Here is a 14,220-nt window from a genome sequence, read left to right on the forward strand (position 1 = left end):
GGTCGTTATGTTATAATACTCTGTCACCTATGTTAAATACAGTTTAGAGTTTTATAATTTTCCGGTCTTGGTCGCGTTTGTAGCGTGCTTTGTTTTTGTTGAGCGTTTTGATTACTTCTGTTAAGTAAGTGTCGTGTCATCGTTTCCAGATTTTGAAAAGCTGTTCTTCAGAAAGGGATGGTGTTGCTGAAATGGTGGAGGGCATGTTAGCTTTGGGACCGAAGGTGAGTTCAAACGGTGTATAACCTGTAGCTTCATGAACTGAAGTGTTATAACCCATGCAGATTAGCTTAAGATTTTTCGTCCCAATCGTTTTGTCTGTCTGTTATATAAGTTCGTATCAAATCTTTGATTGTATTATGTGTTCGTTCAAGGGAACCGTTCGATTGAGGATGAAAGGAGGTTGTTTTGACATGTCGTTTCTTGAAAGCTTGCTCAAAAATTCCCATAAGCTTACAAACGAAATTAGTTCCTTGGTCTGTTAAAATTTGTTTCGGTGCTGAAAATATATATACATAGTGATCCAATCATCCGAGGATAATGGTAGTAGCTTGTTGATCTTTGAAAGGAATGAGTACAAGGTATTTGGTTAACATGTCTTGGATCGAAAGGATGAACTAGTTATTTTGTTTGGTCTTGGTTAAGGGTCCGAATATGTCCATGGCTATCTTAGTATTTGGCTCTATCGGAATGTCAGTAATAATAGTTTCTTCCTTTTGCCTATCGCGTACAAGTTTTTCGCGTTGACAAGTTTCGCAGTTTTTAATAAAATCTGTAACATCGGATTCTAAATTTGTCCAATGGTGTTGCTCTTAAATACGTTTAATAATCCGATTGATACCTAAATGCCCTCTGATTTCATTGTGATTCTCTTTTAGGATTGTTTCTTTTTCTTCGTTAGTGTAATCTTTGGGAGTGTCAAGGTTCCTCAGAATTGAAACTAAAACCCATAGTATTTTCATGGAATTTGATTGTATGTTCCTCTATTACTCTACAGTTTTTAATATCATAGATACGGTATCCGCTACGACTCCTAGCATAGTCTACCATTATACCAATTTCGCCTCTTGGTTCTAATTTATCACGATGTGTTTTTGGTACCTAGAAAAACGCGACGCAGCCGAACACTTTTAAGTGCTCCAATGACGGTTTATGGCCGAGAAATAATTCGAAAGGAGTTTTTGCTTTTCCTTTTCTGGGAGCTAAATTTAAGATGTGATATGCAGCTGTTACCGCTTCTGCCCAAAATTCGGGGGGCAATTTACTGTCATTAAGCATAGTACGGGCCCTATCCAATAGTACGCGATTTGCCCTTTCTACTTTTCCATTACTTTGCGGATTGAACGACACGGTTTTTTGATGACTAATACCTTATTCATTTAAATGTTTACGGAAACTCTCGTTAATAAATTCTCGACCATTATCGGTTCTAATATGTACTTTTAATCTTTGTTTCTAATCTGTTTTTGAATTTCTTCTGAAATTCAATGAAATAGTTTAATGATTCACCTTTATGTTTGAGAAAATATACAAAATACATGCCTGTGTAATCGTCTACTATCACAATCATGTACCTGGAACCTTTAATTGAGTCTATAGGAAATAGGCGGTGAGATAAAGTAACACTTTAATTATATTTTAATTATATTTTAACAGAAACTTTAATTATACTTCTGAAGCTCTGAAAGGTATGTCTTTACTCGTCAACGAAAACCGTAAGAATAAGAAAACTCGTTGAAGGAAAAATCCGTTACGACTCTATAGACCCTATGGGTCCTATGGTGACAAACAAACATGTGCAACCTCTTGAGTCGAAACTCCAACGTCAGTGAAAGTTTACGACCCGATGATTTTTGTTGAAGGCAACACTTATTGTGTTGAATAAATCCAACAGAGTCAGTTGGCACAAGTCCGCACAAATCAACATATACAAGTTCTAATGGATTACTAGTGACTTCGCATTCTACCGTTTTATGGGGTTTTTGCGTTAACTTTGACATACTACAACACTTGCATTTAATCTTTCCTTTGCAAATTTTATCGGCGTTTTCGACAAGAGATTCTTTAATCAATCTATCAATATACAGGGTGCGGCGTCAAAATCCGGACAAATGAAAGGTTACATTCAAACATAATTTTTATTGCTAAAACGGAAATATTTACTACATTGTTAGTAAGGGTATAAAGAACTCATTTATTCAATATATCCTCCCTCTGCTTGAATAACTGCTTCCAATCGTGGTCTGAAGCGCTTGCAGGCCCGTTTTAGTGCATCGCGGTCTATATCGGCGAATGTTGCCTTGATAACGGCTTTTAATGACTCTATGTTAGCATGTCTGGATTTATTAGTAACCCTTTCAACTACGCTCCATACATAATAATCCAAAGGATTTAAATCCGGGCTATTAGGAGGCCAAGATTCTTTCGACCAGAACATGTCGACGTTGTCGGACAGCCAATTTTGTATCAAATGACTCGTGTGGGCAGGCGCACCGTCTTGCTGGAAAACATACGGCTTTCCACACGATACATTATCCATCTACGGCTTCACTATATCTGTGAGGACACGCAAATATACTTTCTTTGTGATATTCTCCCCTTTCTCAAAGAAATGTGGTGGCATCACATCACCCTCACTGGACACGACACTTCATACGTGAACATTTGCGGGAAATTTTGTTCTGGCCACAACTGGAACATCCTCAGCGTCATGGGCGAGCCACCGATCATTTCTCCTATTAATTTTCGCATCAACGGTAAAAATTTTTTCATCAGAAGAAAATTTGATGCGACCGGTACAATTGTTTTTTAACGAACACAACAGAAGATTGCAGTGTTCGACTCGCTTTACTTTAGCAGCTTCGGAAAGCATTTGCCTCACTTTTATTATGTAAGACTTGTACCGAAGATCCTCCTCAACGATCCGACGCATCGTTTTTTCGCTCACACCGACGACCGATAATATTTTTCTAATTGACTGCCCAGGATCCTCCGAAATCAATTCGTGAGCACGTTGAACGATATCGCGTGTCCTGATAATACGCTCCTTTGAATGAGACTTCCTGATTGGTGTTAGAGAACTTCCGTTTAACTTTTCCGACTCATATTTCTTGATTACATCGTATACAGTCAATCTCGGGTACCCGAAGAAACGAATGATTTCTGTCGCTGTGCAGCCAGCGCGAATACTTTCGACAATCGCGGCTCTTTGGTTATATTCTGCGCTTGGTTTGGAAATTTAAATTAAATTTTGTCCGGATTTTGGCGCTGCACCCTGTATTTAGAACTCAAATGAGCCAATCGTTTGTGCCACAACATTGCATTATGTTGCCATGCTGTTATATGTCACTGCGCTGATTTCCACATACCCTAGTTTGATATGGATCCTTCCTCTCACCATCGTTGTTATTAGACCTACGGTACAAGCATGATGTTGATAAATGTCTAGATTTTTTACATTCGTAACATTTCTTGTCGGCGTTGCGTTTTCCATCTCTCACTGCGTAGGCTGCATTGTTCCGTCTTTTTTGATTATTTAGCTCTCTTTCTTCTTCCCTTAAGGGGTAACACCACTCTAGGATTTTCAGAAAGTCGATTTTTTTTTTTCTTTGCTAAAACAATACTTTAGGGTCTTAAGAACAGAATGCCGTTTGATTTATAGTGAAAAACAAATTTTAAATGGTTCAATTATCAATTTTGCCGCAGCGCCTCAGAGCGCGCACTGAGTACTCGCGCGGTATGCTGCAATTCATCGCTTTCATATTATTATTGTAAGCTAATAAAAGGCAGATGTAATATATAGACAAGAATATACGAGGTCTGTCCCAAAAGTATCCGACCTTCCTTCATATTTCCCTGCTGGTGTTATCCTATGTCATCAGGCTGGTGGCATCCTTCGAAGTAATCCCCATTTGATTGTAGAATACTCTACCAACGACCTTTCCACTTATGGAAACAGTCCTGGAACTCGTTTTTCGGAATAGCCTTTAGAGCTTTTGTCGTATTAGTTTCGACCGTTTCTTTATCGTCGAATCGGTGTCCTTTGAGTGGCATTTTCAATCTTGGAAACAACCAAAAATCGCAGAAAGCTACATCAGGATTGTACGGAGGCTGACGGAGCTGTAAGACTTTGTGCTTCGTCAAATATTGTTGCACAAGATTCGATGCATGCGCTGGCGCGTTATCGTGATGAAGAAGCCAATCACCGCTTGACCAAAACTGAGGCCAAAACTAGTTTTCGGTATTCCAAGATCACATTCTAGTTCTCGCACAGTCAATCGACGATTTTCGTTGATCGCAAGTCGCACACGTTCGATATTATTAGGTCTTGTTGTCGTGGAAGGCCGCCCAGAGTGTGGGTTACTATCAACAGATGTGCGGCCATCTTTGAACCGCTTATACCACTCTTCGATTTGTGTGTTACTCATATACTCATCCCCAAATGCCTTCTTCATCATATCGATGGTTTCCGAACAACTCTTTTCGAGTTTTAAGGAAAATTTGATGCAAATTCGTTGCTCCGATCCTTCCCTCATTTTTCACAACAACAGAATGCGACGAACGTAAAAAACGCTTCGTAAACAAATACACGTTGCACATGAACTAAGCGTCCCGACGAAAACTGCGATATCGTGGGTGTTCGTAAAGCTTTGCACTTGATACTCATACCTGGCAAATGATGCTAAAATTGTCAGGTGCGAAGAAATTAAAGAAGGTCGGATACTTTTGGGACAGACCTCGTATATTTAGACACAAAACTCAGGATAACCAATTACTTTTACGCGCACGTGGTGCAATCCTTACGCATGTACCGAGCAGAGAGAAGTGCGAATCGCTCGCTCTCGTCCTCACGCGATCCTGTTCCCCCACCATCACACAAGGAACAAAAGAATACAAATGTACTATATTAACAATTATTATCATTTAAAATAATAAGTTTACTTGTTACCTACAAAACAAACAGAAGCATCCAGAAAGCTGGAGAAGGTGGCAAACACTGATCTGGATAGCCAAATGTATAGTACAAGCATTGCAGATTAGCGGTGAATAGAGAATTTAAGGATCAAAATGTTCATAAAACTTCAAACGCGTTTTTCTCGAAACCAGTTTCTTCAAACTGGGAGGACGGATTTCTCGGTAACTATTGCATGGATTGAACTGAAATTTTTACAGTAGCTGCACAACAATATTGTCCTTCGAAGTACATAGTCGTTTTTTGATAGAATGTAAACTTTTTTTTTTATAAACAATTTAGTGCTCATTTTTCATGCAAAAAGTCGATTCATTCCTTAAAAAACGCATAACTTCCACAAAAATTGATTAATCAAAAAACCCCTACTTATTTTTATAGCCAATGGTATACAGATTCTAAATTTTTTTCATTTTTTATTCCGGGACTCATACATGGCGAGAAATCCGTCCTCCCGTGGCGGTGTTTTTCCAAAACGTGTTTCTGACGATGGGCTCTGTCGCCACCATTTTGTACGAAACTGACAATAAAAAAATATTTTTTTGTAGTTCAATATGTGTTAAATAAACCCTCTGAAAAGAAATTCTTCCCCGTTTATCGTTCTTCCAAAAAAAATTGTCAAAGTTAGGCCTCTTTTTCGGGCTCTAGAGTGGTGTTACCCCTTAAGTCTTCTAGCACATCGTCGAGTTTCTTCTCTCGCTGTGTTTTTATTGTATTATACTTCTTATGCGATTGAATTTACCGTTCAAACTTCTCACAACATAGTAGATGAGTTCTCGGTCTGAAGTATTGACACCTAGGTTTTTACATTTTGATGCCGTACCTCGTGCACGTGCGATATAATCTGCTATCGTCTCTTTATCGTCCATTAACTTCAGAATAGCCCACATACTCTCTATCGGTGATAAATTGGGACTTTGTGGCGGCCAATCTAATAAATTTATATTATTATTTTTAATATAATCCATATTAATTTTGGCTTTATTAATAGGCACATTACCCTGCTGCAGAATAAAATCGTTTCCTATTAAACGCTATCCTTCGGGTATAATTATATCTTGCAACAGCTTCAGGTAAACTTTCGAGTTCACTCTTCTAGCTAGTGGTACAATCTTCCCAATGCCATTAGCCGAAAAGCATTCCCAAACTATTAGGTATACCCTTGTTCATACTTTTGTGTGTTGGTTTTATGCAATTGCATGAAAATTCTTCATTCTGTTTTCTCCACACATACATCCTACCGTGATGATGTATGTACCTCATACGAATTATAGATTCGTCAGTCCATAATATTTTCTTCCATAATTGGTCAGATTGCAACATATGCGTTTCATAAAATTACATACGGTTCTTCAAATTTATTTTACTCAAATATGGCAATTCTCTTGAAACAAGTCCATAATTTTCTGCTGCATGTAATATTCTTCTTGTGGTTTGTGTACTTGGAACATTTATATTTTTTTGATTAATTGGGTTCGTATCTTTGGTGTCGATAAAACTAGAGATGACATTAAAATATTTATGATTTTCTTGTCTGTACGAGTTGTAACTTTCGGACGTCCAGATCCTTGTGCTACAGAAACTCACCAGTCTTTTTTATAAGTAGCAACTATTTCGAAAATAGCAGCTGGTGTTTTTCCAAAAAATGTTGCTATTTTTCGGTATGAATTACCTTCATTGTGCATACGTATAACAATTTTTGTCGGAGACCGGGGTTGTAGGAATCACGGTACAACAAGAGAATTCACGTTAAACTATTTATTGCGTCGAACGAAACAAAAGTACAGAAGACTCTGCCAAAATGCTCTCCTTTATCAAATTCTGCTTCTATTTATATTTTACGGGAATGGCAGTATGGAAGGGTCAAAGAAGGGAAAGGACAAAGGTTGTAGGTGACTAACTGTCGAAAGTGAGTCAGGATGAGTATGAGGCTGACTGACTGTTTACGGGAGATATAGGAGATAGGGAGCAAACGGTGTGACTGTTAACGTGATTTTTGTTCTTTCCAGAAGGTAGAGAGTATGATATCCAACATTTTACGTTCTTCATTTGTGAACTGTTTTCTTCCTTCCATTTTTGTATGACAAAAAAGAGAAGCATAATGTTCGTCTGTTGTAAAATTAAATAAACAATAAACTATACAGTAAAATATCCACGATTTGAAATATACAATGCAATATAAGAAATGTCAAACACTTCTTGAAGGTATTTCAGATAATTTACCTTTAAATTTGTAAGCCTCTGCTGAGGCGACTTGACGAAAGTAACGGGCTAGAGTTAGGTTGAATAACCAACACGTGCTGTTGTAGTGAAATACTGTAATAAGAACACTTAATATCTAACTGTATCCAAACGATATACAACTTATATCACTACTCAGGTTTTACCTGAATCAACACAAATTGACGGTCTTACTGATAGTTATAACACAGGAATATTACGCATGTATTGCATTAGAGCGAGTGTGACTATGGCGCAGCATAGTTTGTCAGCGAATGTCCTTTCTTGAAGCACGTCGTTCGTAGCGAGCACCCGCTCAGCCTGCCATAGTCGTCAGTCATGTGACTACCGCCTGTAGGCGGCTGAGTTTGAAGGCCGTCAAACATACAAATTTATATTTAATTCAGTAATATTACTTGAAAATATATTCGAACACCAAAAACATAACACGTTTAATGCCGACTCTTGCAATCATTTATTAAGAATAAATAAACATGTAACAACTTCATATAGTAACGGAAGTGATGCTCATCGCTGATAGTCGTCTTTTTTTTACGAACGTTTCTCGGATTTCGTGCGATAATTTTTCCGAAACGTTTGACACATGTGTAACGTCCCTGGGGGAAACCTTTTTTTTTCTACCACTATCATCACGACAATCTTCTATCCACCGATTAGAATATCCAATTATCGACAGTAGTTGACAATTATCGACAGTACATCAAGCATCTATTACCGATTCTATTAAATTCGACAGTCGGTAATCAATATATATATATATATATTATCATTTATATTAATTATCTTATAATTTTCATTTAGAGTAGGTAATGTTTTCTGTAAAAGTAATTGAATATTGAGTTAGAATAATTAAAACAAGATTATGTATTACTTTATTTTATTCTAATAAATAGCTTTGTATGAGAAATTTCCGTTGCGCTATGATGTGCCTACGTGCCGCGATGCTCGCCCGAAATCCTTGAGATCAGCACTAATCCTAGAAAAGGATGGAGACACTATTTCTATTTACGGCATTATCAGACATTGAATTAATTAATTAGCTAAATCAATTTATATACGTAAAATCAACCAGTACTAAACTATTCATGGCCGGAACCAAAATTATGTCCTTCAATTAAAAAGCTGTAAATCGGAATAGATTCGGCTCTCGTAGAATTCGTGCGCAGTTGATTAGAAAAGGACAGAAAATGTATTTTTCGCTAAAACACCGTTGTACTATTATTTTAATACCGAATTGTTAGCCAGAAATTAAAGAGCGACATTTAAAATATAATTAAACCGTTCAATTTTATAATTATTAGATATTTTTTTTTTTTATTTTTTATTTACCTCAAAAAACCAGCCAGTACAAGATTCAATATCACATAATAACGCAAATCGCTTTCGCAATAAACTAATTTTCCATCAACAAACATTTGTCCACATTTCAATATTATCAGTAAATATTAAAAACCCTGTGTGAGATATCTAACACACGTATATCCATTACAGAAGAGGACTGAACTGAACTAAGCGCGAGACGACAAAAAGAAAGGAAAGAACGCAACGCAAACGCACGCCGATGTTCACACTATATAAACGCCCGCCACGTTTAATTTTACTATTTTACTAACACTTCCCCTTAAAATTAAACGAACTTTATCAACGTCAAATTAAATTATAAATTCAATAACTCAATACATCTAAAATGTTTTGATACATTCAACGCTTTAGTTAAAATATCTGCAGTCATATCTTCAGATCGTAAGTAATGTAGCTGAATTTCCTTTTCCTTAAGAATCTCTCTAATAAAATGGTGTTTGATCTCTATATGTTTAGTTCTAGCGTGAAAAACAGAATTTTTAGCTAATTTAATTGCGCTCGCATTGTCATTAAAAATATTAATATCTGAAGATTCAACTATTCCTAGTTCCGAAAGAGCGTTTTTTAAGTAAACGGCTTCTTTTGCTGCCTCAGTGATTGCCATATACTCTGCTTCTGTAGTGGATAAAGCAATAGTGCGCTGTTTTCTCGCTTCCCAACTTATCGGACCTCCACTTAAAAAGTAAATGTATCCAGTAAATGAATGGCGATCATTTATGCAACCTGCCCAATCCGCATCAGTATAACCTTTAAGGTTTTCATTATTTCGCTTGTATGTTAAGCAAAAATCCATAGTTCCCTTCAGATATCTCAAAACTCTCTTCCCGGCCTCCCAATGTGGTTTACCATGTGATTCATTAAATTGACTCAAATGGCTAACCGCATAAGCAATATCAGGCCTTGTCGTAACCGCCAAATACAAGAGACTTCCTATTAATTCTCGATAGGGATATTCTTTCGTAGTTGTACCTAAATTGGAATCCACTTTAACTAATTTAGTATTAGTATCTAATGGCGTCTTTACAGGGTTTGCGTCCTCCATTCTAAATCTTTGCAAAAGCTCTTTAACCCGTTGCCGCACACTTTTCATTTGACGATCGCGTTCAGAAACGCACTTTTTTTTATCAATTATTTATGACTGTCAGATGGAATCAAGTGTAAGTTGTATGTTTGCAAGTGAAAATTATCACATTTGGCCACAGTTTTTCCAAAAAAACTTTCGACGGCTATAACCGTCATTTGCTCATCATGTCACTTTTTCTCTTTCCAAAGCAAATGACGGCTATGACCGTCGTGACGACTATACGGCATTTGCTTTACTAATTCAAAATGATTCCTATGAATAAAAGAGAGTAAATAGGTGTAATCTTAACACAAGAAAATCAGTTTGAAAGAAAATTATCATTTGTAATTTATTTTGCTTATAAAATAGTAAAAATGAAATAAAAATTATGAGAAAACGCATAAAAAAACAATTGATATGCTGTCTGGCATGCTGTACTTTTTTTTTCAATGTATTACTCAATAATTAACAAGTGTGTGCATTAGTACACTTCGTACTAACGCTGTTCTTTTTTTATTAATTAAAATGTGCACGACGGCAATAGCCGTCGTTTGCCTACATATCACCAAAGATCGGACAGCTATAGCCGTCATGTGCGGCAACGGGTTAATATATGCCTTTTGACTTAACTTGATGATTCCTTTCTTCATTTGAAATTCTATCCCAAGGCAGTATTTGATATTACCTAAATCTTTAATGCTGAAAGTCTTGGACAAGTGCTCTTTAACCCGTTCGATTTTTTGCAAATCCCTAGATATTATTAAAATATCGTCAACATAAACTACAATAAGTAACATGTCCTTACCTTGATTGATTTGATATATACAGGGGTCAAAATTAGAAGCCCTTGCGCCAAAATTATTAAGCTTCTCATGCAATTTGGCATGCCATTGACGACCTGCCTGTTTTAACCCATAGATAGCTTTCTTAAGTTTACATACTTTAGATCCTGATTTTAATTTATCCAGCATCTTAACAGCTTTAACCTTTATAGGACTATTTACTTCTTCAATCGAAATTAATTTTTCCAACATTTCTTGCAATTTGTCCGGAATTTTCATATAAATATCTTCGTCCAATGAACCATGTAGGTACGCTGTAGCGATGTCGACATGATGAATGATCATCCCATAGTGTGCCGCAATCGCTGCAACCAACCGAATGGAACTCAACCGTGCTACTGGTGCAAAAGTTTCCTTAAAATCTACATCAGGCCTTTGACTAAACCCTTGGGCTACTATTCTAGCCTTTTTCCGTTCAATCCCACCATCAGCTCCATATTTATTGGTTAATACAATCCGACTGCCAACAATTTTTCTATCATTTGGACATTCGACAAGATCCCAGACATCATTTTCGAGCATGGAGCGAAGTTCATTCACCATTGCCATTAACCATTCATTAGCCTCAGAGCCTGATATGGCTCGATTTAGTGGAACTTCTGTAGCATAAGCTACAGATTCTACATCGGTGTCTGCATATTTCAACTGATATATTTTCTTTGGCCTTCCTTTAGCTCCAGTCCTTAAGATTTTGGGTCGTCCCCTACCTCTATTTGATCCTGATGTACTTTGACTTTCACTTTCCTCTGATGTACTTTGACTTTCACTTTCCTCTGATTGGTCATCCGACTCAGGAATCGTTACCTCGGTATTATTGTCATCCGCTTGTTTTTCAATCGGCTCATTTATAACTTCCGATGTATTGTTACTAACCTTAATTTCATCGATATTATTAATTTCCTTTTTATTGAAGTCAATTTCTTCTATAAACCTTACATCTCGATTAATGGTAATTCGATTTGTATCAGTGTCTAAGAGACGATATCCTTTATAATTATCATCAAAACCTACAAATCTTAATTGTTTAGCTTTTACATCTAACTTTCTCCTTGATTCTTTTGGTATGTGTGCGTAAACCTTACATCCAAATAGATGAATATCACGCAAATTGGGTTTAATATTGCACCACCTTTCTAAAGGGGTAGTACCTGTGGCCTTAGTATATAGTCTGTTTTGTAAATAATTTGCGAAATTTATTGCTTCGCCCCAATATTTATATGGTAACTCTGCATCTATTAACAAACATCTTGCCATTTCCAACAAAGATCTATTCTTGCGTTCCGCCACACCATTTTGTTCGGGTGTATAGGGTACCGTATATTGAACTTCTATACCTTCTTTCTGAAAAAATTCTTTGATCTCTGTATTTATATATTCCCTACCATTATCAGATCTGAACACTTTTGGCGTTTTATTATATTTAGTTTTCGTGTGCTGTACGAATTCCTGTATTCTTTGTGGAACCTCAGATTTGTGAGACAAGAGATAAATGACACAATATCTGCTGTAATCATCAATCAATGTTAAGATATAGCGTCTATTGCCGGGCGTGACCGTCTGCATCGGTCTGCAAACGTCCGTATGCACGAGCTGTAAAATATCTGTAGTTTTACTGGTGGATTTCTTAGGAAAGGGTAACCTTTTCATTTTTCCTTTAATGCATGTTTCGCATACTTCTCTTAAGCCACAATCCTTAATTTTTATGCCTGTAACAATCTCTTGATTCATCATTTCCTTAATGCAAACGGGGTCTCGGTGACCTAAGCTTCTATGCCATGTGTGTTGGCAATTCAGAGTGTGCTGATTTGCCATAGCTAAGGCATTGTGTACTAAATTTAATTTATATAAATTTCCTTGTAATTTAGCAACTGCTACTATACTGTTATTATAAATTACATGGCATACATCTTCAGTAAAAGTAATTTTGAAACCTTTTTCTGCTAATTTCTTGACTGATATTAAGCTTTCTTCCAACGAAGGGATATATAAAACATCTTTTATTTTAATATGTTGTACTTTATCTGTAGTTTGGCATAATATATCTCCCTCCCCCTTTCCTAAGACGCCCAGACACGACCCATTTGCTAATCTAACCTTTTCATTACAACATTTATTCAAAATATGAAAGAAATCTTTGTTGTTGGTCATATGACTCGTAGCACCCGAGTCAATATACCATGTGGGGTGTTTCTTAGAACTATTCGAATCGTTGTTTATATAAAAACATACCTTATTCTCAGACACGGATTCTGAATCGGCTACTTGATTTACCTTTTCCTTACTGTTCTTATCCTTCCACCTTTTATACTTTAGACAAGCCTTTTTCATGTGACCAGGTTTGTTACAAAAATAGCATGTAGGTATTACCGTTGGCTTCCGATTAAACTGTTTAACCCCTGATGACTGACTATGTTGTGTCCTTAGTGCCTTCTCTTCACGCTCTTCTGTATGACCCTTCATATTCCTGCGTCTGGATGCTTCGTCAATCAGTTTTCCCTTAACTAGCTCTAACGTCAACTCCTCTTCTGCTCTGGTTTCCAACGCAGTGATAAGAGTGTTATAAGATTCAGGCAAACTGCTCAACATCATGGCAATTATTAATTTTTCCTTCAATGCCTCCCCTAATGCAGCCAGCTGATCTACAATGTTTAACATATCATTAATGTGAACTTCCATATCACCACCCTCACACAATCTCAGATTGCACATCTGTTTTAACAAATAAACTTGGTTTGTTAAAGAGGCCTTCTGGTGGTATCTGGCTAATGTATCCCACGCTTCTTTAGCGCTTGTAGTGTCCCTTATATGCCTCAATTGGTCAACTTCTACAAGCAAACCTATCGTGGCCCTGGCTTGCGAATCCGCTCTAGCCCATTTTTCATCCGGCGTTTGTGGCCTTGGCCTACTTATTGTGTGCCACAAATCTTCTCGAATTAATAATAATTCGACCTTACACTTCCACACCTGGAAGTTCTTATTATTCAATTTAACGATAGCAAAGCGCGTGTCCATCATTATGTTTTCTTTCCGGCCACGTGGTCTGGGCCCATAACCAATTAGATATTTTTTTTTTTATTTTTTATTTACCTCAAAAAACCAGCCAGTACAAGATTCAATATCACATAATAACGCAAATCGTTTTCGCAATAAACTAATTTTCCATCAACAAACATTTATCCACATTTCAATATTATCAGTAAATATTAAAAACCCTGTGTGAGATATCTAACACACGTATATCCATTACAGAAGAGGACTGAACTGAACTAAGCGCGAGACGACAAAAAGAAAGGAAAGAACGCAACGCAAACGCACGAGTTATGTGACCACCTGCAGTCCGGCCTTATCGCCACCGGCGGGATGAGGCCCCGCCATAGACGAAACAAAAGATAAGAGCCATGGGTACCATCGCCTCGGCGACGAGACACTGATTCATTATTAATTAAGCCTGTGGCCTGTACGAACGGACAAAAGAATTAAAAGAGACGTGCTTATTTCAAAAGTATTGTGTATTTATTTTAAAAATCATCCGAGCATCCCGTAACATAACTCACGCCTATGTTCACACTATATAAACGCCCGCCACGTTTAATTTTACTATTTTACTAACAATAATTAATGTATAATAATGAATTTATATGAAAATTTAGATATTCTGACGTCATAGAAATTCCAGGAATTCGGCAAACCTGCGAGTATAAAAGGGCGAGCGAAACCCATCTATGAACAGAACAGTCTTCCAA

General features: G+C 37.0%; 1 protein-coding gene, 1 long non-coding RNA gene and 1 pseudogene across 4 annotated transcripts in view; 1 reads left to right on the top strand and 2 right to left on the bottom strand.

Annotated features, from left to right (window-relative positions):
• Positions 1-13,979, top strand: part of LOC100878802 (uncharacterized protein C9orf85 homolog) — a 95,559-nt gene extending 81,580 nt beyond the window's left edge. Inside the window, exons 4-5 of one of the 3 annotated variants that reach the window (XM_076542108.1) lie at positions 150-224; positions 13,727-13,979. In XM_076542108.1, the coding sequence (XP_076398223.1) occupies positions 150-190 (41 nt within the window). In that variant the 3' untranslated portion in view covers positions 191-224; positions 13,727-13,979. Of the gene's footprint in view, positions 1-149; positions 225-8,701; positions 8,779-13,726 lie in introns of those variants that run through there. The other 2 variants (XM_076542110.1, XM_076542109.1) reach the window with 2 other exon arrangements.
• LOC143266603 (uncharacterized) lies at positions 2,195-6,654 on the bottom strand (annotated as a pseudogene).
• On the bottom strand, positions 6,713-8,205 carry LOC143266639 (uncharacterized). The gene is made up of 3 exons (XR_013041582.1): positions 7,357-8,205; positions 7,193-7,285; positions 6,713-7,078 (listed from the first exon to the last, which is right to left on the bottom strand). It is a non-coding gene; the product is annotated as an uncharacterized LOC143266639 (long non-coding RNA).
• Positions 13,980-14,220: the final 241 nt, after the last annotated feature.

This window comes from Megachile rotundata, chromosome 2 (genome assembly GCF_050947335.1).
Source record: "Megachile rotundata isolate GNS110a chromosome 2, iyMegRotu1, whole genome shotgun sequence".
Classification (NCBI taxonomy): Eukaryota; Metazoa; Arthropoda; class Insecta; order Hymenoptera; family Megachilidae; genus Megachile; species Megachile rotundata.